Raw genomic sequence first — 26,573 nt, 5'->3', positions numbered from 1 at the left:
ATAGAGAGAAGGGGGAGAAATGCTTCATACCTGAACCTTGGTCATTTAAGTTAGTAATATTTATATCAGTCGATCCCGTCAAGCTGAATTCGTAGGTATCTGTCAGAATATCAAAATATCTAGTTATGGATGTGACATTAACTCTGCCTCGGCTATTGCAGTATGTGTAATTGTTGGATGGAAACCAGACAGCGTCTATACTTTGAGCCCATATCCTTGACAATATTGAAAGAATAAAAATAAAATGGATGTAAGCCATATAATATAAAATGATGCTAAGAGAGAAATAAAAAGAGAAGAAAAAAAAGAAAGGCTGATGTGTAGCCATTGGCAAAGAATATCCCCTTCATAGTAAAAGGGACAGTTTGTATCACAGGTCTTTTTTCAAACAGCGAACAAACATTAGCTCTTGTTTCTTTTAAGTTCTCTTTGAAACATTAGCATTAGACAGTTTATACTAGTGACTAATACTTGAATAATGAGGCAGACATAAAGAGTGTATTATTCATAGAACATATTGGTGGCTTAGAGAAGATGAAGAAAGAAAGGGCTGAATAAAACAAAGAAATCTAGAATCATTTCTTTCTTTCAGCCCTATGAACAATAAATGAGTTAATGAAAGGGGAATAAAAGGGCATAGCTGTGGCGTATTATCCCTTTTATATCAACATCGCTGGCACTCAGTTTTCTTTGATAGCCTACAGAGCTAATGCCATTTCCAAAAGGTGACCTTGAGCTCCTATGGCATCCACTTTTGATCTCTTCTCTCTTTTTATAAACTGCTTGTCTTTTCAATATTGATATAGTTATCAACAATCTTTTGTATAAATTCCAGGTTTTATCATAGCTGCTGGAAAAGCCAACAAGCATGATCTATGCTTTATGTATATCAGGAATTGGCAAACAAAAAGAGTACAGCAACTGTACCAGGTGTAGCATTACATAAGCAAACCATACATAAATTCATAGAGCCATAAAGACAGGTGAAAAAAAGATATTCTTAATAATGGAAACGCTTTTAATATTTTAAGAAATTGGATGTATTCACGGATACAAGGAAAATAAACAAAGGTTTGAGAGCAATAATACATATCAACAATACTTTAGGTAACTACAAGCGGCTATCGTTATAAACCATGATATGTCCTAAGGTCGGATTGATATCTCTATCTCTTTCAAAACGCCTTGCACACAATGAGCTTGATAAGTCGTGTCTTTTTCTAAGCGAATGTACAATAACAACGCGTCATTTATTCATCAACTTTCTTTCTTTTTTTTTTTTATTTACATTTATTTATAATAAGTGTACTCCTTTTAGTTCAAGACAATAAAGCCTTGATTAACAGGATCAGTCACGGGAAGATAAGGGTACATATGGCCTCAGAGAAAGAAAGGTGTACACTGAATGCCAATGGTGTATATACCTTATAAAAAGGAGTGATGTATCAAGGCTGAACTTATACATCTGAAAAACCTAGAAAGTACAGGCTGAACAGTCCCAGGCAAGCCTGAATTGACAGACTGCCAACAGGTAGCTATCGATAGGCCCCAACCTCGTCTACCGGTCGTCCCGCAAGCTCAGAAGATGACCTTGACTCAGCAGACTACCCAAAATAGCTTTTGGTTCGATACCGCCTAGTAATAGCATAAGCATTTATTTGAGTAGCCACACTTAGAGAGCATTTCTCTGTTCACAGATAACGGGCAAAGTGGTTAATCACACAAGTACAGCCAGCTCAGAAATCTGCAGGCCACTTGAATCGCCAACAGGACCGTATCAGGATTACAGTGTAAATAAAGAGCATGTCCAGTCCTATAAAGGATGAAATAAAGCCAAGACCAAAGCATCCTCACAGGAAGGAAAAAAAGCAAGGAGTGTCTGTAAAGAGGTAGGTCAGAAATACTCTAAAGTGTTGACCGTCGATTATTGGAATAATGACTTTTTATTGGCTATTACGTTCCAATAACAACCAAGGCGATTTTCTATTGGCTCACAAGTTTTAATAGCGCGCCTTTGCATATGATTGTCAACAAAGGTCTTTTAGAAAAGGAAGCGTAGTTCTCTTTATTGTCTCTGATAGATCTTTTGCATTGCGGTTATTAATATATAGCATACAGTAAATTCGGAGTAAAAGTACATGCATGGCAGTCAAGCACTAATGATAGCCTCAATCACTGATGTTTTGAATACTTCTGCAGCAGAATTCTACATGAAAAACATTCACTAACTTATTAAGAGTAAATTCATATTAAACAGATATTTAGGTAGTGATGCAGCTTGTTGAGAGTAAACAAAAGTTGTATACATATTTACAAAGAGGCCTTTTATTTAATATCATACCGACTACGGTACTCTTCGTTTGTAATCCTTTCATGAAAGTTGTTTTGGAGTATAATCCTATCCATACGCCTTAAAGCAGTTTCAATACTGGCAGGTAGCGACTCGCCTGTGATCAAGCTGGCCAATTTGATAAGGTCAGAGTAATCACTTACTCTGATACGTTTTGCTTTTTGGTAATAAAAACTACCTAGCTTCAGAAGCTCTTTCTCCTCAGTATCATTACTTGGATAAAAGTGCTTCAAAGGATCCATGAACGGATCTGTCTTTTTAGAGTCCCAATCAAAATAATGATGCCCATGATTTTTTAAAAGACCCAATATCATAGCTACGGAATAAAATATAGTGTGAGACAGCTGAATTGGATGAATCAAGAAGTAATTTACCTGGCTTGCCTGAATCTCTAACGGATAAAGAATATGCTCGAGATCTTTCTTTTAGTTTTTCAATAATAAGATTCATGGTGTCTAATTTGTCTAGCCTTGCTTGCCATAATTTGATATTGTTGCGTATTTTCTTTAGCCATGCTTGTTTGGAGGTATATATATCAAATTCGCTCGCTTTATCCAGATCCCTAGTCATTGCATTAGATACAGTATGGTGGTTGAAAGATGGCAGTACTTACTTTTTGCTACCATCTATAGAATACATTAATTTTGCAGTGGCAATGACAGAGGCAACCAATAGAGTAGTAAAGTCAATCTTATTGTGACATGATCGACGACTGATGGATAATGTCTGCAAATGTTTCTCTCTATATTTTTGGAATAGAAACAAGGCATGGTAATAGCCTTCCACTATTAAAAGTATCATTTAGTAACAGTATTCAAGTGAGCCATAAAAACAAATTACCTGGTAAGAAGTAATACGAACAAAATCTGTCAAGGTATAAGGGTATATTTACATCTGGTAGTTCTAAATTACAATGAATAAAAAAGCATCTTGCATATCTATACACTCTCCTTCTGAGTCTGTCTAAGGTAGGTACATAAGTCATTTTTTCAGTAACATGCAGCGATAGCGAAGATAGTAGATCGTCTGGTACTAGTTTCTGCATATGGAGGTAAGGTAAACGCCCTGTCTTGCACATGAGGATAAGGTCATTTAGCAGAATGGGATATCGAAGATAAATGCACGCTAAATAGATAAACACAATGATGTCCGTGTATCTTGCCTTGGGCCATGGTCGTGGTTGACGGAAAATTGGGTTAACACTTGGATCATTTCCATCCTTTGTTTCATAGTGATCATCACCACTGTCATCTGTATCATCAAAAATGTCTAATGCTTCCAAGGTGTGTGCTTCTTCTGTGCTGAGACCAAAATCGGACAAGTTACTTTTGCTCTTCTCTTTTTCCCTCCTTTCATTGTCCTCTATTTCATATGCGCCTTCCATTTCAAATTGACTTTTTGATATGTATAATAACCAAAATTCTCTAACAGTGGCTTCAATTTCCGGTGAAAAGTCAAGATCTTCCACCATGCTGCGAGTGATGACTTGTAAGGCAAATTGAATGATCAGATACTCATAACTTGCGACTTGAGTTGCTGTCAAATGCTTGGTTTCCTCGACAGTCCTTATCCTTTTTCTTGTTCTTCCTCCACCACCATAGAAATCATCCTCAGCTTCTTCTCGTTGAACACCGAGAACTTTATGACCGTATTTACAGACAAGGCCAGTATCTCCCGAGCGTCTGAATTTAGTAGTTTGACAGATTGGACAGACACGCTTCATTACTTTTTAAATAATTTCTTTAATGAAATTAACAAGAGATATATATAAACAAGGAATAGGTTTAGTTTTTCTTTGAATCCCTTTCGTCAACTGAAATGGTGTAAGAGTTTTCGTCCAAGATTTTGTCTAATTCGTATTTTAATTGGTCAACCCAAGAAGCTTCAATGAATAAATGGGTGTCGTCCAAGTCTTCAATTACGAAATTTCCTCTTTTATTCAAGTTGAGTACGATTTGCTTTACTGTACTATCACACTCTAGTAAGACACCTTTGACGGCTTTTACCATGGAAACACAGAAAAAAATCTTTTTTTCTTTTGCAAAAAAGAAGAAAGTCAAGATAATTAATCTCCGATAGTTTCCTTTTTTGGAATTTAATTCAATCCAGTCATTGAGTATCTCTTTTAGACTTAACTAAAGAGTATAAAAGCATTGATGACTTTTTGAGCTTTTTTTTTTTTTTTTTTTGTAAAAAAAGATCAGTTGACATTATCTATAACCAAGACATTTGATTGGTGAATGTCTGACATGTAGCTGATGTGATGCTTTGGACTAAGAATAGCGAAAGTCATGAGCAGCTGTACTATAAAGTCATTTCTTTTTATTTATTTATTTTTCACGCCTTGAGACAGAATGAGTAAAATAAGCATACAACACTTTATTGTTACGCCAGCAGCCAGGCTGATCGGGCATAGAAATAAAAAGGAAATAAATGGGCATAGGCATATAGTCAAAAGGAAAGGAAACAAATAAATAAGGGAGTAGCAGTATACAGAAATAACATAAAAAAGATGTACATAAAAATTCAAATAGTAAAGATTAAAAAAAAAAAAAAAAAGAAAGGCATTAAAGAAGGTAAATATATCCAGAAAAAGGAATAAAGAGAAGCAGAAAAGATTAATTTTGTTGTTGACCAAATTCAATAGACTTCCAAGGTCGTTTGAAATAACGCATGTGATTTGGATCTACCAAATTTTTACTTTGTAAGGTCTTGAAACGTCCCCAACAGCATCCCCTAGATCGATGAGGAAGATAGGTAGAAGATATCATTGCCCAAGATAGGCCTTGGTTGTAACCACGTCGGAGAAGTTCATCCTCGAATGGGGTCCAAGGAGTTCTTGTTTGTTGTGTTGATCCAGTTGATTCAGATCGTGTTCGACGATTGACAGTGTTGTAAACAAACATATGATGTCTTATGTGGCCAATATCGCTTGTCGTACGTCGACGGTGAGACTGAGGCAGAGGATGATGAGGTAAAGGAGTCCAACTATAGCTTCGACTAGGTGTCAAAGGACCATCCATATAAAAACTACTGGCACTGCTAGAGGAACTGATGTTGCTATAAATGCTCTCTGGACTGCCACTACTATTATTACTGCTGTGGCCCAATTCATTCGCTATGTTTAGGGAGTGATTATTAGTTGGCCAAGAGTTGGCTATATCGACTTTTGGTTGACTTTCTTTGATTGTAAGCGTTGATACAGGATCGCATAAAAGGTACTTGATATCCATGACTTTATATAATGGAGATACAACTATATGTAAACAATAAGCCAAAGCTCCTTCTTTATATAGTCATGTCTAATATTTTTACCAGAGATATATGAAAGTATATAAAGATTACACAATACAAAAAAGAAAAAAAAAGAGGTTTATATACAAATCATATGTAAACAGATAAAGAAGGTGTATTTAAATACTACTATTATTATAGGGGAAGAAAGGAGAATTTGCATTCAGGGACACATATACAAAAAAAACAAAGAGAGTTAAAAAGTACTGACAGAGAGGCAATTAAAATCCAAATATGGTATATTCAAAATGCTGCATATACACACACATTTATACACACTAATGCCGTCAAAATTTCAAGTGCAGTTGATTACCCCCTTTTTTTTTACCTGATATGTATAATTTTTGACAGTCCATATTTGGATATTTTATTTGAAGCAAGGGGATACACACACATTTGTATCCTATACTTTTCTTTCTCTCTTTTTTTCTTTCTCTATCTCTCTCTCTCTTTATTTTCTACAAGACGCTTTTCCATTGTTTATAAATAAAAGAAGAAAAAGAGAGATGAATGGACCATAGATCAGGTCCATCACAAGATGAAGACTATACATAACATAATGCAAATAGACGACTTCATTCTATGATCATTCTACTTACCCATCAAAATGTAATGTCATGTACTTTATCATGGATAGAACCAGGGAGCAGTATGATAAAATCATTCTCGGAGTGTTGGAATTGTAAAGGTATACTTTTTGATAAATGACTAAACTTGGTAAATTTTTCTTTTTTATTTTAAATCGAATTAAATTCTTTTTTTTTTCTTTTTTTTTTGTGCATTTATCTGCTTCTGCGACCGCGCATCCAAATAAAGTTTATACATCGTATTTAATAAATACAAAAAAGACATACACTCCCCTTCTTTTGAAAAAGGGGTCTATAGACTTATTTTGTAACACGATGGCCCAACTTTCTAAAAATACAGTTCTGTCATTAAGAACACAAAAGAGTATCCTTTTGATGCGTGAATTTAAAGGCCTGCATGTAACTCTTGCATCTCTATTTATATTTATTCCTTAAACATCTACGCCGCACAATAACTGTCTTATCTTTTAAAGAAGAGAGAAGATAGATTGTTTGTCAAGGGAACTGTCAGTCCGGATAGACTTCTTTACGAATTTGATTGAATTTTAGTCTAATGCACACTTATCTCCTCTTAGCAATCAATTATATTCTTCGAGCCTTTGATCATTTGAAATCTTGCAGATAGGGTTTATGTTTATTAAAGGAAAAAATATAAAGCAGATTTAGTTAGTCTAGAGTAACTATCCCCCTTCCCCCCTTTAATCTGTTTGGCGTTTATGCCTCTGTTTTTACCCTAACAAAAAAAAGTTGCTGAAAATCATTTTATTGACAGTGTAACGTTGCTTCCAGAAAGTAAGGTCGTACCTAGTACACTCTTACACAGTGTCATCCCGCTAATAAATCAGATGCTATCGTATAAGCCTTGATGCTTGAATTATGTAAAGTATACTACGCTTTTATATTTGGACCTTTTCCCTTTCTTTCTCTTATTTTCACTATCATATCACAAGTAACTAGCCATGAATTTTCAATTTTCATGTGATTATTGTTGAAAAATATCGTTCCGAGTATTTGTCTATAGCGCCTCAACAAGAAATAAGGAGATTCTGGCGACACATACTTGTATGCTCTACACAGATCATAACAAATGGAGTATTACTAAAGCCTGGGCTGTTGGCCACTGGCCGATCATCATATCTGTGTTTCTCCCTTTTTCTGAACTTTATTATTATTATTATTTTTAAGAAAGGGGACGTCAAATTAGATATGAATATGAAATGCCATCTATGTAGAGTGGCTTATAAGAATGTACTGGATGATGTTGATTTACTATCTACTAGTAGCATTGCGTCACTTGCAAACCCTCGAGGCATACACTTCACTGGAAAGCTTTGAAGAACCGCAATATTGGTTGGAATTTTTTCACCTTTACCAAAATGAGAGTATTGTGACAATCAGCTACTGATCTATCTGTATAATCAGAAGAAGAGGCTCGGCTGTTATATCTATCTATAGCGTTCTCATCCTTATAACAGAAAAGGCTCACTACCGGCTGATTAATAGACCAGTCTAAGAATAAGGTAGTCTGTAGAGTCTGCTTGTTAATCCAGCCTTGAGTATGGAGATATCCAGCCGCAGCAAATTTAATCAGGATTCGTATGAACTTCACTGCGCGCTCCATGCGGGCGATTAAGTTAGTTTTACAATTGGGGTCGTTGTGGCGCGTACATGTTCGATTTCAAATCTGGCGACTGCATGCTCTTGAGTAAGATACTGGACCACGTTCAAAAGAGGGGCATATAGTCTCCTGTGCGAAAACAAAATGATACCAGTTGAACAGTTGGAAACTTATGAGGATTTTGGGAATCTCGGCACTTTGTGTGGACAATATTTGTGAAGAAAAGGAAATGCGAGATTGTAAAATGGACTTCGTACTTGCGGCTCTAAAGGTACTACAACTACTACAGTTAGTGCATCAAAAAATAGTTTATGAAGGTTCGGGTTTCATACTGTCGTTTTGGTCTAAGAGTCTCTCTGCTTTCTACAATGAGGACGGATTAGGATCTTAAAATCAAGTTTGAACTATGTAAACGTGCCTTGAGGTGTGCTTACATCATCTATTTTAAGTGGCAAAAAACCTACATTAGCCATGACGTTGCTTATTGACCTAGTCTACGAATATTTTGCTTTGATTGACGTGTACGACATATCTCGTTCTAAGGAAGGCTAGCTTCAGGTTTACGTTAGGCTGTAAACACACCGCACAAGCTTAGTTATATATCATTAGCAGGTTGAAGCAAGATCGTTTTACCATAACAACATTCTTGTAAATAGAACCATCTTTTAATAGCACTTGAGCTCAAGCGTTTGATATTGTGAAGAGAATGCTAGTGGAAGTAGCCCTTCTTAATTAACTGCTCCTTACTACCTTCTGAGCACTTTTTACTGTTGTGCGAAAAAAAAGTAGAAATGTTGAAGTATTGATATATTCCTTTATCTCATATCATTTGCAGAATGATAAGCTCGTAGATTGATGCATATATATATATATATGTATATATCTTTATCTTTGAGCTATGATATAGTTGAAGCATCACAACTCCAGGTGATAATGAAGTCAAAACATGTCATCAAGTCGCTTTAATCCGTGTCCCTAAAATGGAAATACTGATAGGAATAAATGCTTCATGATGTCAACTTGAGAGATATTAAACGCATTCTGTAAATGTGAGGTTGTAGGCAGATATTATGCACATCGCCAACAGGCATAACACCGAAATGCCCATAACCAGAGTATTTATAAAGGAGGTGCTGCTTATTGACGATCATAACAAGACCCTGGACGAAAGAAAACACTGGAAATCTAAATGACAGGCATATATCTACCTAATCAAGGTTACGCCACCTCTCAAAAATCCGAGATATCCGACTTTTTTTCCTTGCTCCCCCCTTGTTTTGAAATAGAGTTATTTTTCTTAAAAAAAAAAAGGAGTCAACATGTAAATATGAGAAAAGTGATAACAGGAGAAGAGTCAAATGTTTACAAAAAGACTTAAGTGATATGGTTAAAGGCTTTCCTTCTCATTCTTATTGAAAACGTAGTTACAATATCATAAAACTGATGCTTTTACTACTGAAGCAAATCTTACTTTAATAATGTACGTAAGATTTAGCTGTAATTTATATACAGAAAGCTTTATAAAGCACATGAAGGATTGTGAATTAGAATAGTTTGCTCAAATCATAACCTTTGATGGGTCGAGCGAAGGCGATAAGCACTTTAGAGTGAAATTAAGGCCTATACTAACAAGCTTACGACTGTCTGTTTAATATGAAAAGTATGCAAGGAATTTCTCCTAAATCCTTTGAACTATATCCTCTTAAAGCTGTTACAAAGCGCTATTGAAAGCCTTGAAAAAACCTCCCTCGCCCTATGATAAATTCATGAGAAACTACCTTTTATTCCCCTCTTTACCATACGACCGCTTTGAACTGTCATTTCTCCCTCGCCTGTGTTAATTTGCATCCAACTTCTTATTGTACCTTACGAGTATATGAAATAATTTGTTGGTTATCGGAATTCAGCAAGATGCTATACTTGACTGTCGAATGCCAGAAGGATACTACAAGATTACTGAGCTTTGCTTGGAGTCAACAGCTTCAGGTATGGATCCATTATCTAAAAAGAGGTCGTATGCTCCAGGGTTACCTATAGAAAATGAATTGTTACCATAGTATAACCATATGTTCATAGAACATAGATAATCTCTTGTGATATAAAGAAGCCCTTTTGTCTTAACAGAGCTATTTGAATCAATACAATGCGCTTCCTGGGTTTGATTCGAGAATATCTAATGATTACTGTCCTTTACACAATGAATGCTTATAATTAATGTACTAAAGATACAATTCTCTTGCTGTCATACCAAAGTCATTTGTTTGAAAAGATCGGCACTACGCCACTTTGTACTGCATATCAAATACTCTTACTCTTTCTGTTGCTACCGTCAATATGACCCTTTACCAAGGATTTATATGAGATTTTGCTTTCTGACATTGATAATTTTAACCAAGGACTGCGAAATAGACTGTAGCTTTTTGTCCGACTATATTCTCCATCCTTACTATGCCTGGTTTCATTGTTATGAGAGTAACTGCTGTTAAGGAGCAATATCTTTTCTTCAGAATAAAAAACCTTTCATAGGTTCACGCCCATAAAAGGAAAAAAGATTCAGGCACTAAGGCCTCCGGATGTTAACCATGTTATGGAAAAAAAATTCTCTTGGGGGTCAAGTCATCTTGGAGTCTAGGACCTCTTAAAAAAGGCGACTATGGTTATTTTTAGTCATGCCTGTGCACACAAAGCTTCGACCTTGTTGGAACCCAATGACCTGTTGAAGACTAATTCAGACCCCTTTTGGTAGTACAAATGACCAAAAATGTGATCTATTTGATGGCAGTTGCCATGTGACACTGAATTTGATTTAAATTGCGGGGAAGAGTAAGTTTGTAGCCTTTCTCTCTCTCTCTCTCTTTATCTTTTTTAAATGCTTAATTGGATAACAGCCATTCTATTGACGCCCTTTCTTGTGATGATTATTAGCTTTTTAACAATATTAGCAGTCATTACAAGCACAATTACATCTTCATTCATATTCATTCGCCTGGCGTTTTTAACCGTAGAGATGATATCAGGCCTTACTATAGAATCAACTAATTGGCTACTGTCAGCTTGCCTAGAATATGTTCATTCATACTTGACACAACACCAAAAGGTACGCCGTTCAGCTACAGCCAGCCCTAGACCAACACTAAGGAAGCAGAAATTACCACCTTCTTCACTCTATCTCAACTCACTTTCACATAAACCTATTGTCAAGTCAGCCTATTCCGTGTCTGTACCGGGTACACCAGATCCAGAATCATTCCATCACCAAATGGCCATATAATAATTTATTGCTGTAATATATAATAATAATACCCTTTTTAAGCTATTTCTCCTTATTTATTTCCCATGGCTTTGGTCTCGCTTTCATTTGTGATTGACTTGGTGTACCGTCATTTAACGTGTTTGGTATTTGTTTGATGCCTATTTATATATTCACTTTCTACATTCTGATAATCTTTTTTATCATTTACTAACCTGGTATTTCAATTCCCTTTTCAATCATATCCACTATTTCTTGAAACGTAAATCGAATTGGTTTATCTAACGTCATCATTGTATTTTAAATATTCTCCTTAACCCCACTCTTTTTTTTTTAATGCATACCCGTGTTTTCAGTATTAAGGTTTAATCCCTTCTTATTCTCATCTTTCCATTTTATGTATTCATCATATTGAATAGGAGTAAAGAACCTTTGTTTTGATCAATCATACATGCATTTATGATTATCGCGCTGCTTACTTTGAATAATAGAATAGTTTGGCTTTTAATATTAACTGATCTTTGTTGTCTTGGTTACTGGCTAAAAGTGACGCAATGCCCAGCTAATGTTTAAAACCTTTTAAAATTCATAGAAAATATGAAATGAAGAAATTCTTTTACTTGAAACTGTTCGTCATTGTCAAAATCATAATTTTCAAATGCTTTATAAGAATCTTGTTGCACTTGTTCGTCCTTGACTGACATTTTAAATAAAGTAATAAAAAGGGCAAAAAAAAAAGCAATGACGTTACGGTTAAACTTTTAAGTTTATTAATTTCATTGGTTCCATCTCTCATTCAGCATTCTTGAGTACCGTGACACCAATGTATTATATGATCATAAGCAAATGTCGCTTTAAAGAGAACCTGAGAATGAAGAGTAAGACGACACCAGCAAGATAGCAGATGCCTGTAAAATATTTGTAGCTTTCATAGGGCTCGAGCCCATGTATCGAGGTTTCGATTGTGCCTGCTAGATTGGGTCCAAACATTGAGACGACTGTAATGACGAGAAATACGGAAATTCCTGTTTCAAACTTTTCTTGTCCTGTTACAAGCAGCATAATTGCTGGTGCTACAATTATGTGTTAGGGGACCTGCCTTGTTTATAAATACAAAAAGATACCCACTTAGTGTAACGAATGCTCCTCCAAAGAACCCATAAAAAATAGAAAAGGCAAGTAGTGTCCCAAATGTCTTTGCAAACGTCCAAAGCAGCAAACAGGAAAGACCCGATATGGTACAGTAAATGATAACTACATTAATATGTCCTATCCAATCAGCTAAAAAACTAGAAAAAAAGGAGACATATGTATATAGGTTCATCTATTATATCTACATCTTTATTTACCCTGAGATGATTCTTCCAATCGCATTCATGCCTGAACCTACTGATAGGATAAGTGCACCTTGAGAGGACGATAGGCCGAGATAGGTAGCATATGCTTCTCACATAAATTAGAGATGAAGTAAAATGAAAGGGTTAGACTCACATGGAAGAAAGTAAGCAGGAGTATTATAGGCCGCTTCAAACAAGATATCAATGATACACCACAAAATATATCTCCAATCATTTGCCACACTAAAGTCAAATGTTTCCTTTATGTTCAAAGACGTCTTTGCTTGCTTCTTGCCCTTATCTTTCACACCTAAAAGCCAACAAGCTGACAGTCCGATGACAAAACAGATCAAACTCATGATTCGATAGCACCTATGATTTATTTGTTGAAATGAATGAAGCAACATGTGACTGTTCATGTGAAGCCTCTTACCAACTTGCTCCAAACCTTGTATTGATAGCATCCATAACAAATGGGAACACAAGACCGCCAATACTGATTCCACTGGATGTTAATCCTAATGCTATACCTCTATGTTTAGTAAAGTATTGAGGTACAATACTAAGTGCAATCTATAATAAATTATAGTAAGACCTTGATTAAATTACCATAGTTTACTCATTACATAAAACATGATGGATATGCCTATGCCATAGATTACACCATGAGTCAAATAAAGATGCCAGGTCTGTAGAGTGCCCAGTGTATATCATTAAGATTATATGAAACGCTTACTTTTTTTTTATTTACCTGTGTGCTAAAACTTGCTAACAATAGACCAAGGCTAGATACCAATACGGAAGCGACCAATGTGTTCTTTGGCCCCAATACATTCAAGAGCAATTGAGATATAGGGCTCAACACATTAATAAGCATATTATATATTGTCTGTGCAAAGCTAAGTCGTAGGGACAAAGTTGTCGGATCGTCGTTGCCCAGATTATGCTGTTCATAGTAATTTTGCATGACACCTAATTCATTTCACTAAATGATTTCAGCTTTACATATTTGTGCATGTCCCTACCCCTAAGTAAATTCAATGTCAGAGAAATCATTATTTATAGAGCAAATCGTTACCATGACTGTCCTGTTGCTAGGCCAACGGTAAGGATAAAAAAGGTACAAAGAACAACTATCCATGGATATGAACCTCCTTCTTCGTACCTTACAGTTTCTGTCTGAGAGAGCTGCTCGATACCCTTTTCACATTGTTCTAATAAATAGCCTATAGTTTTAGATCGGCTGGTGTAGGACACAGATAAGCACTTGCCATTTCTAGATGTGTCTAGTGTTTCACTTGTTACGTATGAGGAATTGCTTTCTTCAGTACACGCTATGCAAGTTAACATGACATGTTGTACGCTAGTGTGAGTACAACTTTTCATTGTAAGAATAAAACAAAGGAAGAAGAGAGAGAGAGAGAAAAAAAAGGGAAATCACTTGTATCTTCCGTTTGTATTCCTAATGAACTAACCGAACGCTAACGACGAACTGTGCATATACTCTAGGCCGAATAAGCTTAAAATATCTTCATAGATTGTTCTAAAAGATTGTCAATTAGATACTGTCGGGAGTCATCGTTTAACACACGTTCTTTCTCTTGTACCACTTTCAATAGTAAAAAGATAAACAGCAAGATGGCTGGCATATAATCGTGTAGAGGAGAGTAATCATACTTCTTACTCTCTTCATCGCTACACAGAGAGTTTAGTCTTGCCGAAGAAAATAAAATGGGTACATTCACGTCGTTCTATCATTTACAGCAATGAACCCGTTCTCACTCTAAGTAATGTTGCCTTTGTATAGGCTCTTTCTCATATTAGACATTCCTGTTTTTTATACAAATATAGTAAACGCAAAAGGAACTGTCCGCCGATGTCATTCGGTGAAGCGGTAAAGCATTGACGTTTTTTTCATATTACACTTAAGGAAATACGTATATGTACACACAAGAAGGATGATAGGGTATAATCTCAGCCAACTGTTCATCAGTGTAAGCAAAAAAATAAAGTGAGATATAAACCTTTTCTAGTCACCTAAGCTAGTGGAATGGTGCTGGCCTTGGATAAGCATTGTACGCTCGTAATGCCTTGAGCACTCTTTAGAAAGTTAATAAAAAGGGAGCTTTTTAAAATGCTATACTTTATACATCCCATTAGAAGACTAAACACCAAATGTCTCTACGTTTTTCTCTACTCCAATTCGTCAAGGACGTCTTGGAAGAAAAATAGCCGCCATAGACACCGACAATTGTTTTGCTAAATATCGAGGTTAATGCTCAAAAGATGAATGAAATAAGCCAATTACTTAGGGATAGCTACCAAAATCGTTCAATTTAATTGATTTAACGGCAGGAATGATTTCAAGCATACTTCAATATAATCTCAATAATGTACTCAGTAGACACAGAGTAAGTATCTATTCCTTTGGATGAAATACTTGACGAGACTATTTTTGAAAAGGTATCCCTCTCTTTCTCTTTCTGTTTAAGAGTTCAATTGATAAATTTGACACCCTTTAAATAAACCTAATCATTGCTGTCCATCTTCCTTTAGCTCTCTTTTCTTATAACTGATCTTTTATGCCCATTGTCATCTCCTCAGAAAAAGACCTAAAAGAAAGATGTCAGTAGTTTATTAACCAAACCTTTGAGTAAGTGCAAGTCAACAGAAGAAGTGCTTTAAAGACTTGAAGGAGAGAAAAATAACCAAGCCAAAATACCAATGCAGTAATTAATATCATGAAAGCTAGATTTTACAAGCTGATTACAAACGACAATCCTTCGCTTGCAAGAGCGATACAAAAAGAGGATGCCTTAAACAGTTCATTCAATGGTTCGACGCAATGTGGAAAGTTAATAATGGACATTTTCTCTGTGTGATGAACGGATCTCGAATATCCTTTTTCGGATTTGGAGTTGTTCCTTTTTCAATTTTCTTATTTTCCTCTACTTCTTTCCCTTCCCTTTTTTAATTACTGCAAACGGTTCTAAAGGCTATTTTATGCAATCGACAAGACAGTTCAAAAAGGCAGCAAGGAAAGAGCCGACGGTTTCATCTGGAATTTCTGTTCATACATCAGAGCCTTTGTATGTCAAAGGCCAAGCCAAAACACGAGCAAATATTCCTGAAGTAAGTTTCGATAAGCTCAGATAAAGCAGACTATTAATATCACTATAGCAAACTACAACTGCTTCAGTTGAATCAGTAACTACTAATGGGCCAGCACATGTTGAACATCGACATGATAACCATTATAAACAAGATCACTCTCAAGATAATCCATATAGTGCTCATAATCAGCCAAACGCTCAGCATCATAATCATGAATATGGTCATCATCAAGAACATGCGCACATACCTCAGCAACATTATGCTCATCATGATCACAGTAAACACCATGACCATTCTCATCATGACCATGCTAATCATGACCATTCTCACCATGACCATGCTCATCATGACCATGCTCACCATGATCATGCTCACCATGACCATGCTCACCATGACCATGCTCATCATGATCATTCCCATCATGACCATGCTCATCATAATCATAAACATGCCTTTTCACCCGTGTATATCCAGCCTCTTCCTCCATGGAGCTACATATTTTCTAATCTTTTGCCCGAGCAAAAGACACTATTCACCTGGTTTTTGATTCACCTTGGTATTGGATTCTGGCTCTACTGTTTAGGTGTCAGTAGAGAAAGTCTATGTAAGTGAAATATACAGCAAACAGAAGAACCTATTTTAATATGTCATAGCCATGGTAGGATTTGCCTATTTAATGATCTTTGATGCCTTGGGTGTATTAAATACCTTTGTATCAAGCGTGCTACGAACCTATCCTGATTTCACTGCCTCTAATACAAAGCGTCCATACGGGTATATTTTGTTTATTTTCTGCTTTAATCTTTATTGATCAAAATGCATAGCACGTATCGATATGAAATTGTTTTTGCGTTAGGAACAACCATCTATCTTTTGTTTGCTACGATGAATAACACCAAGGAATCTTTGGAACACTTTTTATTACAAGATCAGCACCATGGAGGCGAAGCACATCATAAGGAAGGGTAAAGTAAAAAAGAGAAAACAGTCTGGTATATAAACTGAGCCTTCTTCTTGTTAGTCCTGGATCCGTCCTTAGTTTTGGTATGTTCCTTTTGATGGGAGCAGCGATCTCTGCTACGTGTTTATCAAGCATCAGTCTGAGGAACCATGAAAGTTTTGTCAGATGTAAGTTAAAAGAAAACGAAATAATCATTAGATGTTAATAAAGTTGATTTAGATCTTCGAAAACGGCCAACGACAGTACAAGGGTTTACATATAATGTTATCAATAGAGCAAGAGCCAGTCCACTCAGTGCATTATCATCCAACATCTACTCGCTATCGATTGCCCTCTGTGGAGCAATTGTGCTTATTTCCTATATACTTGGCATAGTCACGCCACTCATGGACAAAATATTGGCACTATCTGAATCCGTTGTCACCTTTTATTTAGGATACCCTACTGCCAAGGCATTAGCCAAGGTCTTGCTTCAAACAACACCCAGTTCAATTAGAAATGGTGTAGAGAATCGTCTTCGAGAGGTAAACCGTGTGTATAAATAATTACGAAGTGAATTAAGTGTTTGCAATAGATTCAACGTCAAGAATCGAATATTACTTCTATTGGTCGAACTCATTTTTGGCAAACAACCTACGGTAAATGTGTTGGAACGATTGAAATATACATTAGACCAGAAGCAGATGAGCAAGCAATATTAGAATTAGTTTATCAAAAGTTGGAAGGACTGACGAATAGTACAGCAGACAACAATCAAAGTGAATTAACCGTTTGTATTATCAAACAATAAAATGCCACATCTTTAAAAATCACTTCTTTTTTTTGAACTTCATTTCTCTTTTTTAGACGAGACCCTTTTTGTCTGAAGGCACCACTCTTTATTTCAATCCTTGCTCTTTAAGGACTAATCACTAATTATCAGAACAAACTATGCTGATATGAATAAGAAGATCGCATAAAAAGATCAAAACCTTTGTAGGTGATGCCCTATCTTACGGCTTTACTCCTTCTGCCATCAATAGCTGTTTCTAGCCTTTGTCTACATTGAGCATCCAATAGCAACAATAGAAGTGGAGAGTAACGTGTAAGCTTTAAGAAACATGTTTGATTTAAAAAAAAGAATAAAAAGTTAATCAGCTGTGGCAAAGATACTTTAACTTTAAAAGCTACGTTATGCACTGTCTTTCTATGCTTAGGGATGTTTCAAAGGGTCTTTGCTGACAATCATTTGCAAATAAGCAAAGGCGTGTTATTGAAACTCATGAGCCAATAGAAAATCGCCTTGGTTGTTATTGGAACGTAATAGCCAATAAAAAGTCATTATTCCAATAATCGACGGTCAACACTTTAGAGTATTTCTGACCTACCTCTTTACAGACACTCCTTGCTTTTTTTCCTTCCTGTGAGGATGCTTTGGTCTTGGCTTTATTTCATCCTTTATAGGACTGGACATGCTCTTTATTTACACTGTAATCCTGATACGGTCCTGTTGGCGATTCAAGTGGCCTGCAGATTTCTGAGCTGGCTGTACTTGTGTGATTAACCACTTTGCCCGTTATCTGTGAACAGAGAAATGCTCTCTAAGTGTGGCTACTCAAATAAATGCTTATGCTATTACTAGGCGGTATCGAACCAAAAGCTATTTTGGGTAGTCTGCTGAGTCAAGGTCATCTTCTGAGCTTGCGGGACGACCGGTAGACGAGGTTGGGGCCTATCGATAGCTACCTGTTGGCAGTCTGTCAATTCAGGCTTGTCTGGGACTGTTCAGCCTGTACTTTCTAGGTTTTTCAGATGTATAAGTTCAGCCTTGATACATCACTCCTTTTTATAAGGTATATACACCATTGGCATTCAGTGTACACCTTTCTTTCTCTGAGGCCATATGTACCCTTATCTTCCCGTGACTGATCCTGTTAATCAAGGCTTTATTGTCTTGAACTAAAAGGAGTACACTTATTATAAATAAATGTAAATAAAAAAAAAAAAGAAAGAAAGTTGATGAATAAATGACGCGTTGTTATTGTACATTCGCTTAGAAAAAGACACGACTTATCAAGCTCATTGTGTGCAAGGCGTTTTGAAAGAGATAGAGATATCAATCCGACCTTAGGACATATCATGGTTTATAACGATAGCCGCTTGTAGTTACCTAAAGTATTGTTGATATGTATTATTGCTCTCAAACCTTTGTTTATTTTCCTTGTATCCGTGAATACATCCAATTTCTTAAAATATTAAAAGCGTTTCCATTATTAAGAATATCTTTTTTTCACCTGTCTTTATGGCTCTATGAATTTATGTATGGTTTGCTTATGTAATGCTACACCTGGTACAGTTGCTGTACTCTTTTTGTTTGCCAATTCCTGATATACATAAAGCATAGATCATGCTTGTTGGCTTTTCCAGCAGCTATGATAAAACCTGGAATTTATACAAAAGATTGTTGATAACTATATCAATATTGAAAAGACAAGCAGTTTATAAAAAGAAATAGACCAAAAGTTAGTTACACTGTAAAATAGGTGTTGATCACAGAATAAGAGCCGTAAATAACTCTTTAGTAAAGTATGAACTAATGTATGGTTTGTCTATAGCATACACACTAATATGTATGTATGCAATAGACAGCCAAATGTATGAGCAGGTATAGCATTCAGGCAAGGAAGGAAAAGCAAGTGGATGCTCTATAAAATGAATGAATGACTTTTCATCGGTTGATGTAGCGTTCCAAAAGGCTACACACCATAAGCAATAATTAAGCTCTAATGTAGACTCAAGGAAGCCACTAGCTGCATCTGGTACTTTGCTAAATTGACCATTTTAAAGCAAAAAAGTACTACTAGACGTGTTGCTTGACCAATATTGACTTTGACTCTAAGTAAACACGAGTTTGCTTTCTGGCTACAAGTAGATAAATCTAAACTTTTCTTATAAACATACACAATGTGTTTATAAGTTCAAGTGTTATAATGTATACGCATTATATTTATTTATTGTTCTAAAACGAGTTAAAGGTGCTGTATAAATTATGCTACTTAGGCAAGGAATCTAGGCAAACTTGGGATTAGGCTTGCCAGTGCATCTACCCTTGATACAGCTATCGCGGCAGTCATCACTGTTCTTGCAGCAGTAGTCCTTCCAGCCCTGACCGGAACCTTTCCCTTGGTTTTTAGGAAGAATGCAATGGGTTTTGCCAGTACATTTGCCCTTGACACAGTCTTCACGACAGTCCTCAGAGGTTTCACAGCAGAAATTTCCCCAACCTTCACCTGTGCGAGATCCAATATTACCAGTGTCAATACAGGTACCATCGTTAATAGGGCTAGCGTACTTGGGATCAACACGACCGTTGCACTTTCCTTTAATGCAAGATTCATGGCAGTCATCGTCTGTCTTGCAGCAGAATCCTCTCCAACCTAAACCGGAGCCACTACCGCGATTATTGGGGCGAGTGCAAATAATGTTGCTGTTAGAGGATTTATCAGAAGAGGCAGCTTGAACATTAACAAAGGCAGCAACCAAGAACAAGGCAGAGAGAGACAACTTCATTAGTTTTTAAAAGAGATTGAGTTGGTTTATGCCTAGGATTGAAAAGAATTATCGTCTTTTATATTAGTTTAACATTAATCACAGCTCATGTACGCAAGTAATTGTTTCAGAAATATATTTTTAGTACAGAGAGCAAACTAAAATAGAATACACTCTTCCTTAAGCCAATAAAAAGAGAAGGAAGCAATGCTCAATACTCATGCATCCGAGGATATGTCAAGCTGACATTGATAATAGGCTGATACGGTAATACATGTTATATTGCAACAGCATACCACGACTAACAATTCAAGTATCGAAATAAACTACGCCTGAAAGTGATTTTCGTTAGTATCAAAGAGCCAAAATGAACACTAGAGCCTGCTCTGTAGACAAGAGATTCTTAATACTCTTATATCATATATCATTTTCTTTCTATTCGAGCAGCTTTGCTTTCTTTCTTGTCTTTTTTTTTTTTTTTTTTTTTTTTTTATTCTATACAACTCAAGTTTATTAATTGATTAATAAATTGCCAGCCATTCGCTTGATTTCCTCCAAGATGGCATCAAAGTTAGGAGCAATGAGTTTAGACACTTCATCTTGTCCTTTGGGAATCTTTAAGAATCCATTCTTCTTCATGTCTACAGGGACACTATTGAATCCAGCTGACACCTTCCATTGAATAGGTTCAGCTGCTAAAGGGTTCCATACAATAGCTAATTTATCTCCACCGTATTTATCATGGAATACCATCACTGTTTGGCCATAGATGTGTTCGATTTCTTTTATCAGTTCGGATACGGGATCAAATCCTGCAAACATCCTGTCACCCAACAAGCTGTATCCCGTGCTCTTGAAGTACTTGGGTTCAGGGTTTAGGCTTTGATAGTATCGAGTGCATTTTGATTTATCTAATTGAAGTACAACAGAGTAATCTGACATGGGAGTGATAAATACACGCTTGATGTCCTCTGGTTTATCTTGTTCAACAGCATCATCCAGGACCTTGAGGGAGGCCTTTGCTAATGCACGAATACGCAAAGCTACAGCACGGCATGGCTTTGTTCGGGTCCATCGGTGGCCACTTGTGTCTTTTGCTGTTGCAATAGTCATCACACCACGCGTCATTTGTGGATTTGTGGTTCGATGGTGATTGAACTGCGAAATGATCTCGTCACGCTGCTTATTTGTTAATTCACCTTCGATATCTACAATAAGTGGTGTGTTTTGCCAATCCCAGCCAGCGAGCAAATTCAAAACACGAATAAATCCGCTAAAGGTAGATACAGGTGAAGTCCATGGGTGTGGCTCTAAAAAGACATACGCTGTAATCAATTCAATCATTTCGTCCGTTACATGAGGAGAAAGCATATGAGATGCAAACCAGCGTTTGACTAACCGAACTGTAGATGAATATGCAGTGAATCGTGCACAGAGTGCTTGAACAGAAAATGTATGTGATTGTTGATAGGTAATATTATAGTTGTATTTCTCCAAGGCTTCCTTTGCCATACTCTTTTGAAGTGGTGTCGAGAGTTTGGTATCTATAATCTTTTTCAGCTGTTGAGGTTCTTGTTCAAGTCCAATGTGGCATCGGAAGACAAATCCTTGATAGTAAACGTCAAGATAACCACGGATGGCCATTGGGTTTCTCTCACAAATATCGTCAACAACGACAGTATCGACCTGATAACGGTTTTTAAGCTCCTCTCCCATCTTCAAATAGAATGAATGCTTCACTTTTTGAAGGGCACTCAGATCATCTGGAAACTTGGCAGATCGTTCGATTTGCACAATAATATCGATTGCTTCATAGAAACGAGTTGTATTAGGATAACCGATAGCGTTACTGAAATCGACTGGATGAGGCAAGGTGGCAGTAGTATATCTTAAGCTTGAAGAGGCAGGATAGACGCTACTAACCATAAGTGGTAGCGCATCATCAATCTCACGGATCTGTTTGCTGAGCTGAGTAAAAGCTGTCATGACTGAGTGGAAACCAGTGATTTTCAATTCAGGATTGAACATGTGTTGAGGCAGGCATTTGGCATAATTCAAGTAACTGTAGAATTGATCTGCCCAATATTGGACCTCTTCTGACTTCAATGAAAGGTGCAGTTCAAGCAAGTATTGAACAATCTGCTGTACAATGAGACTACGGTTTTCATAGCCTTGTGTTTGCCAGACAACTGCTTCAACAATGGATCCATCCTTGAATCGACGCAATTCTGATTTATTGCCCCAAAACTTTCTGAATTCAGCAACTTCTTCTTCGCTTTGTGATTGTGGTCCTTGATCAACTAATCGAGGGGCATTATCTGAGTTAAGCAGTAAGCCAATGGTAATGACTGCATCTTGATCTATATCAGTAGGCATTTTGGCATCAACAGACCAAGTGTGAGGGTGATGGTAGGTATGTTGGACAGCAATTAAATCAACACGGTTTGTTAAACCTCTTGTTAAGACATGACTGATTCGTTGGACAAAGAATGGAAGATATGAGTAATAGTCTGCCTTTACATGTTCCGTAAATACTTCAGTAGAGGGCGCTGGAAGCTTGATATGGGCAATATTGTCATATCTGAGCTTTGTATCATTAACTTTCTTGAGAAACATGGGCTCAAATCGGTCCACAGGATCGTTAAGAAGTGACATGGCCAACTTGGTTTCATGTTGTATCTGAGCAAGTCCGGATGAATGGATTGAAGCAGCAAGATTGAGTGTTCCTGAAGGGTCTACAATAACCACATCGTAGTGGTTCAAGAATTCTTGCTTCGAAAACTCTTGTCTTTCGCTTTCACCAATAAATACAGGGTTTTGTTTAAAGTCTCTTGAAGCAATAAAATCAAGAGTACCTCTGAACAATTGATATGAACTGTGAGTTGACGACAGTTTCTTGTCGATACCATCCTTATTGCCTTGCATCAAGTAAGACATGATCATAGCAAACAAAAATGGTGTAAATCCGATATTTGCAAGTCCGCGTTGATAGATCCATGTTCTAGCCAACAAAACAGCATTCTTAAATTCAGGGCATGCTTTACTATGCTGATATAAAAATGCCAAATTTGCTGTGTAAGAAGTATCGACTAAAAGTGAGGCGTTGTAGTGCGGTGTAGCCATAGCGTTGTCTGTAGAAGTTTTCACACTAGATTTACCAGGAGCGAGCCTATGCATGGGGAAAGTATCGAGGTCGACGCTAGGCAAAATACGGATAACACACTTTGCCTTTGAGAAATCCACATCTGATTTATCTCCACTAGGTTTAACTAGCAATATAGGACGACGAGGATCGTTATTCATGGTGCTGTATTCAATATGAAATTTCTTTTTAGATGACTGAATGGCATGTGCCAAAACACCCAAGTAACAAGCACGCTTGTGGAAGTAACGATAATTGGAATAATCCTTTTCCTGGAAAATAGAACCTGGCATCTCCACAGCTACATCTACAGTGAATGGCGTCTTTGTCTTTGCTACAGTCTTTAATGCATATCCACCAACAATATGAATAGATGATGGCTTTTGGAAAGCAAATGAGTGTAAAGCATCAGGTGAAGGCTGAGGATCAGGGAAAGGTATAGCAATTTTGTTCTTCTTGAGCATATTATCTGCAAATTCAACGAGCTATAAAGCTGTAAGTAAGTGGTATAAGCAAGTTGTGTTGCTTTTACCTTCATTGGTTTGCCTTCTGGGATGCTATCAAACGTTGCTTTCAAATTGTGAAGTGCCTTTTCCAGTGCTTTGTGCTTATCATAGTTCATGCTGATTTCAGACATTAATTCTTCAATCTGTAATTAATTGTTTATATAAGCAAAAGTTGACTTTATACATTGTCGCTTTGAGCGTATACCTCTAGTTTAAATATGTTTGATTTAAATAGCTCCACAGTTTCTTTCAAGCCTTCCAATTCACCGGCAATGATATCATCTTCAGTGGGAGCTGTTTTCTTTATTTCAGTACTCTCGAGTTGATAGTCTTCGTCTTCTTCATCCTCATCGTAATCGTCCGATCCAGATTCATCAATGTATTCGTCCTTTACGACAGGTGCTTCCTTCTTAGCTATCTATATAAAGCCTTGAGCAACAATGACACAGTTTGAAGATACCTAAACACTGACCTTAGCAGGAGGCTCAGATTCTGAGCTTTTCTTTTGCTTTCTCTTTGCAGTGACAGCCATGACAACTTGAGAAAAAGTTTATGCGTAAAGAAAGAAAGGAACTTGTTTTTTGGACAAAATGGCTGTGGCTTGAGTTTGAAATTTTGTGACACTTTTTCATTGAGAAGAGGCTTATATTTGCTATATTTAGACAATAGCAGTGACTGCCTTCTTTTTACGCCTTACAGTGACAAGGAAAAAAAAACTTTCCTTAATTTTTTTTATTCTCGTTTTTTCTTTTCTACCAAACAGAAGATGCTCGTTCTTTACGAAACCTCTGCAGGTTACGCCTTGTTTAAGCTTGTCAAGGACAATAAATTAGATAAGCCTGAAGAGCTCTACAAGGAATTTCAAGATGCCGAAAGCGCTAACAATGTGTAAAGAAATATCACAATTATTTATTTATTTTGGCGACTAACGCAACTATCTTTTTTTGACACTTTAGCGTTAAATTAAAGGCATTTGAAAAGTTTGAAAACACTACTGATGCTTTATCTGCAGTAACTGGTATTGTTGAAGGAAAGATGCCCAAGAACTTGAAGAAGTTTTTGCAATCAGAAATCAAAGATATGAACAAGGAACAATTGATTATTAGCGACCCTAAATTAGGTATAAATTAATAAGAAGTGACAAGTTGTATGAATATAAACCGTATTATGAATAGCTTCTTCTGTTAGTAAAAAATTAGGCATTAAGGTATTGTCTGATGGTACTGTCCAAGACCTTTTCAGAGGTATTCGCGAGCAATTCGAATCTTTAGTCACCGGCCTCTCTCATTCTGATCTTGCTGCTATGTCCCTTGGTCTTTCTCACTCACTCTCTCGTTATAAGCTCAAGTTCAGCCCTGATAAGGTTGATACTATGATTGTTCAAGCTATTGCTTTGTTAGATGATCTTGACAAAGAACTCAATACATATGCCATGCGTTGCAAGGAATGGTACGGATGGCACTTTCCTGAAATGAACAAGATTATTGTCGACAACCTTGCTTTTGCCAAAGTTGTAAAGACTATGGGATACCGTACCAACGCTAAAGATGCTGATTTATCCGCCATTCTTCCTGAAGAACTTGAAGCTGAAGTTAAGGAAGCTGCTGAAATTTCTATGGGAACTGAAATTTCTGAAGAAGATTTGCAAAACATCTTTGGCCTCTGTGACCAAGTTATCACCATCACTGAATACAGAAACCAATTGTATGAATACTTGAAGAACCGTATGAATGCTATTGCACCCAACTTGACTGCACTCGTTGGTGAATTAGTTGGTGCTCGTTTGATCTCTCATGCTGGTTCCCTTATGCAACTCTCCAAGCAACCTGCTTCTACTATTCAAATTTTGGGTGCTGAAAAAGCACTTTTCCGTGCCTTGAAGACAAAACACAACACACCCAAGTACGGTTTGATCTACCATGCTTCTTTAGTTGGTCAAGCTGGCCCCAAGCATAAGGCCAAGGTCGCTCGTTTACTCGCTGCCAAGACTGCTTTGGCTCTTAGAGTTGATGCCCTGGGAGAAACAGAATCTAACGAAGTTGGTGCTGATGGTCGTAGCAAGGTTGAAGCTCGTATTGATTTGTTAGAAGGTCGCTTCGCCGCCAAGGCCAACAAGGATACCTCCATTCAAAATCAATCCAAGTTCAAGTTGAATAAGGTGCAAGCATACAATGACAGTGCTGACGTAGCCATGACTGAAGCAGCACCAGAAGCAGAGACAAATGCCAAGAAGAGAAAGGCTGATGAAGTTGAAGAAGATGAAGAGCCAGTTGAAAAGAAGGCAAAGAAGGAGAAGAAAGAAAAGAAGGAGAAGAAGGATAAAAAGGAGAAGAAAGAGAAGAAGGAAAAGAAAGAAAAGAAAAACAAAGATTAGATAACTTTGTGCGTGTGTTTGTGCTTTTTTTATAATTTGTAAATATATATGAAATTTTCATTGAAAACCCACCACATTGTCTTGTTTTTTTTATATTCATAGAGTTCATTTTTCATTGATTTTTTGCTTTCTTAAATAAAACTTACAGTGAAGTTAATTCCAAAAACGGTTGAAACAACTCTCCACTTCAAAAGCAAATCAAAAAAAATAGATAGTCGGTATTTTACTTAGGTCTATTAGATACAAATACTAGGACGTTCATTTTTCGGGGCCAAAATTTCCCATAGCGGGAGTAGTAAAATCGACATTTTGACAGAGAAATGAGGTGATATTGCGTCAAATGTTGTTTATACAAATAGCGTGCTATGAGCTTAGTTTTGTTCCAACTATTAATAACGTTTGTCTGACGATGATAATAAATGTTTATTTGTTACATATATATATTTCTCTGTATCCTTAAATATAAACAGAACTGTGTTTAAGTTAGAAAGTATTGTTCACAATGACCACGC

The 26,573-nt window shown here is 36.7% G+C and overlaps 11 protein-coding genes across 11 annotated transcripts; 3 read left to right on the top strand and 8 right to left on the bottom strand.

Moving 5' to 3' along the window:
• Positions 1 to 2,266: 2,266 nt before the first annotated feature.
• RHIMIDRAFT_272219 (uncharacterized protein) lies at positions 2,267 to 4,361 on the bottom strand. The gene is made up of 3 exons (XM_023612306.1): positions 3,191 to 4,361; positions 2,964 to 3,135; positions 2,267 to 2,912 (listed from the first exon to the last, which is right to left on the bottom strand). The coding sequence occupies exons 1-3, from the start codon at positions 4,071 to 4,073 to the stop codon at positions 2,621 to 2,623; spliced, it is 1,347 nt and encodes a 448-aa protein (XP_023469069.1). The 5' UTR covers positions 4,074 to 4,361; the 3' UTR covers positions 2,267 to 2,620.
• Positions 4,135 to 4,359, bottom strand: RHIMIDRAFT_199311 (nucleotide excision repair, TFIIH, subunit; the record flags this gene model as incomplete). Its single annotated transcript, XM_023606362.1, has 1 exon — positions 4,135 to 4,359. The coding sequence occupies one exon, from the start codon at positions 4,357 to 4,359 to the stop codon at positions 4,135 to 4,137; it is 225 nt and encodes a 74-aa protein (XP_023469070.1).
• Positions 4,362 to 4,912: 551 nt separating the features above from the next.
• RHIMIDRAFT_272216 (uncharacterized protein) lies at positions 4,913 to 6,056 on the bottom strand. Its single transcript, XM_023612305.1, has one exon. It carries the CDS (start codon positions 5,581 to 5,583, stop codon positions 4,969 to 4,971), a length of 615 nt encoding a protein of 204 aa, XP_023469068.1. The 5' UTR covers positions 5,584 to 6,056; the 3' UTR covers positions 4,913 to 4,968.
• A 4,609-nt stretch (positions 6,057 to 10,665) lies between these two features.
• RHIMIDRAFT_87838 (uncharacterized protein) lies at positions 10,666 to 11,265 on the top strand. Its single transcript, XM_023615818.1, has one exon. It carries the CDS (start codon positions 10,719 to 10,721, stop codon positions 11,118 to 11,120), a length of 402 nt encoding a protein of 133 aa, XP_023469067.1. The 5' UTR covers positions 10,666 to 10,718; the 3' UTR covers positions 11,121 to 11,265.
• RHIMIDRAFT_234713 (uncharacterized protein) lies at positions 11,163 to 11,803 on the bottom strand (the record flags this gene model as incomplete). Its single annotated transcript, XM_023608213.1, has 5 exons — positions 11,163 to 11,260; positions 11,315 to 11,380; positions 11,444 to 11,529; positions 11,579 to 11,661; positions 11,720 to 11,803. The coding sequence occupies 5 exons, from the start codon at positions 11,801 to 11,803 to the stop codon at positions 11,163 to 11,165; spliced, it is 417 nt and encodes a 138-aa protein (XP_023469066.1).
• Positions 11,804 to 11,927: 124 nt separating this feature from the next.
• RHIMIDRAFT_234712 (MFS general substrate transporter) lies at positions 11,928 to 13,313 on the bottom strand (the record flags this gene model as incomplete). The annotated part of the gene is made up of 7 exons (XM_023608212.1): positions 11,928 to 12,172; positions 12,228 to 12,388; positions 12,449 to 12,542; positions 12,591 to 12,808; positions 12,870 to 13,009; positions 13,063 to 13,125; positions 13,188 to 13,313. 7 exons carry the CDS (start codon positions 13,311 to 13,313, stop codon positions 11,928 to 11,930), a joined length of 1,047 nt encoding a protein of 348 aa, XP_023469065.1.
• Positions 13,236 to 13,990, bottom strand: RHIMIDRAFT_272203 (uncharacterized protein). Its single transcript, XM_023612304.1, has 3 exons — positions 13,708 to 13,990; positions 13,511 to 13,650; positions 13,236 to 13,423 (listed from the first exon to the last, which is right to left on the bottom strand). Exons 1-2 carry the CDS (start codon positions 13,820 to 13,822, stop codon positions 13,511 to 13,513), a joined length of 255 nt encoding a protein of 84 aa, XP_023469064.1. The 5' UTR covers positions 13,823 to 13,990; the 3' UTR covers positions 13,236 to 13,423.
• Positions 13,991 to 15,283: 1,293 nt separating this feature from the next.
• RHIMIDRAFT_311419 (uncharacterized protein) lies at positions 15,284 to 17,651 on the top strand. The gene is made up of 7 exons (XM_023614728.1): positions 15,284 to 15,568; positions 15,617 to 16,154; positions 16,204 to 16,324; positions 16,375 to 16,515; positions 16,572 to 16,678; positions 16,731 to 17,035; positions 17,086 to 17,651. Exons 1-7 carry the CDS (start codon positions 15,440 to 15,442, stop codon positions 17,299 to 17,301), a joined length of 1,557 nt encoding a protein of 518 aa, XP_023469063.1. The 5' UTR covers positions 15,284 to 15,439; the 3' UTR covers positions 17,302 to 17,651.
• Positions 17,652 to 19,525: 1,874 nt separating this feature from the next.
• Positions 19,526 to 20,075, bottom strand: RHIMIDRAFT_302745 (uncharacterized protein). The gene has a single exon (XM_023614395.1). It carries the CDS (start codon positions 20,058 to 20,060, stop codon positions 19,560 to 19,562), a length of 501 nt encoding a protein of 166 aa, XP_023469062.1. The 5' UTR covers positions 20,061 to 20,075; the 3' UTR covers positions 19,526 to 19,559.
• A 461-nt stretch (positions 20,076 to 20,536) lies between these two features.
• RHIMIDRAFT_223648 (Nrap protein) lies at positions 20,537 to 24,281 on the bottom strand. The gene is made up of 4 exons (XM_023607484.1): positions 24,160 to 24,281; positions 23,893 to 24,105; positions 23,714 to 23,830; positions 20,537 to 23,666 (listed from the first exon to the last, which is right to left on the bottom strand). The coding sequence occupies exons 1-4, from the start codon at positions 24,217 to 24,219 to the stop codon at positions 20,553 to 20,555; spliced, it is 3,504 nt and encodes a 1,167-aa protein (XP_023469061.1). The 5' UTR covers positions 24,220 to 24,281; the 3' UTR covers positions 20,537 to 20,552.
• Positions 24,282 to 24,453: 172 nt separating this feature from the next.
• Positions 24,454 to 26,061, top strand: RHIMIDRAFT_199252 (nucleolar RNA binding protein; the record flags this gene model as incomplete). Its single annotated transcript, XM_023606357.1, has 3 exons — positions 24,454 to 24,575; positions 24,644 to 24,807; positions 24,863 to 26,061. The coding sequence occupies 3 exons, from the start codon at positions 24,454 to 24,456 to the stop codon at positions 26,059 to 26,061; spliced, it is 1,485 nt and encodes a 494-aa protein (XP_023469060.1).
• Between the last annotated feature and the right edge of the window lie 512 nt (positions 26,062 to 26,573).

The sequence above is a fragment of the Rhizopus microsporus genome (assembly GCF_002708625.1).
Source record: "Rhizopus microsporus ATCC 52813 unplaced genomic scaffold scaffold_3, whole genome shotgun sequence".
Classification (NCBI taxonomy): Eukaryota; Fungi; Mucoromycota; class Mucoromycetes; order Mucorales; family Rhizopodaceae; genus Rhizopus; species Rhizopus microsporus.
This window is presented reverse-complemented; position numbering and strand designations above follow the sequence as displayed.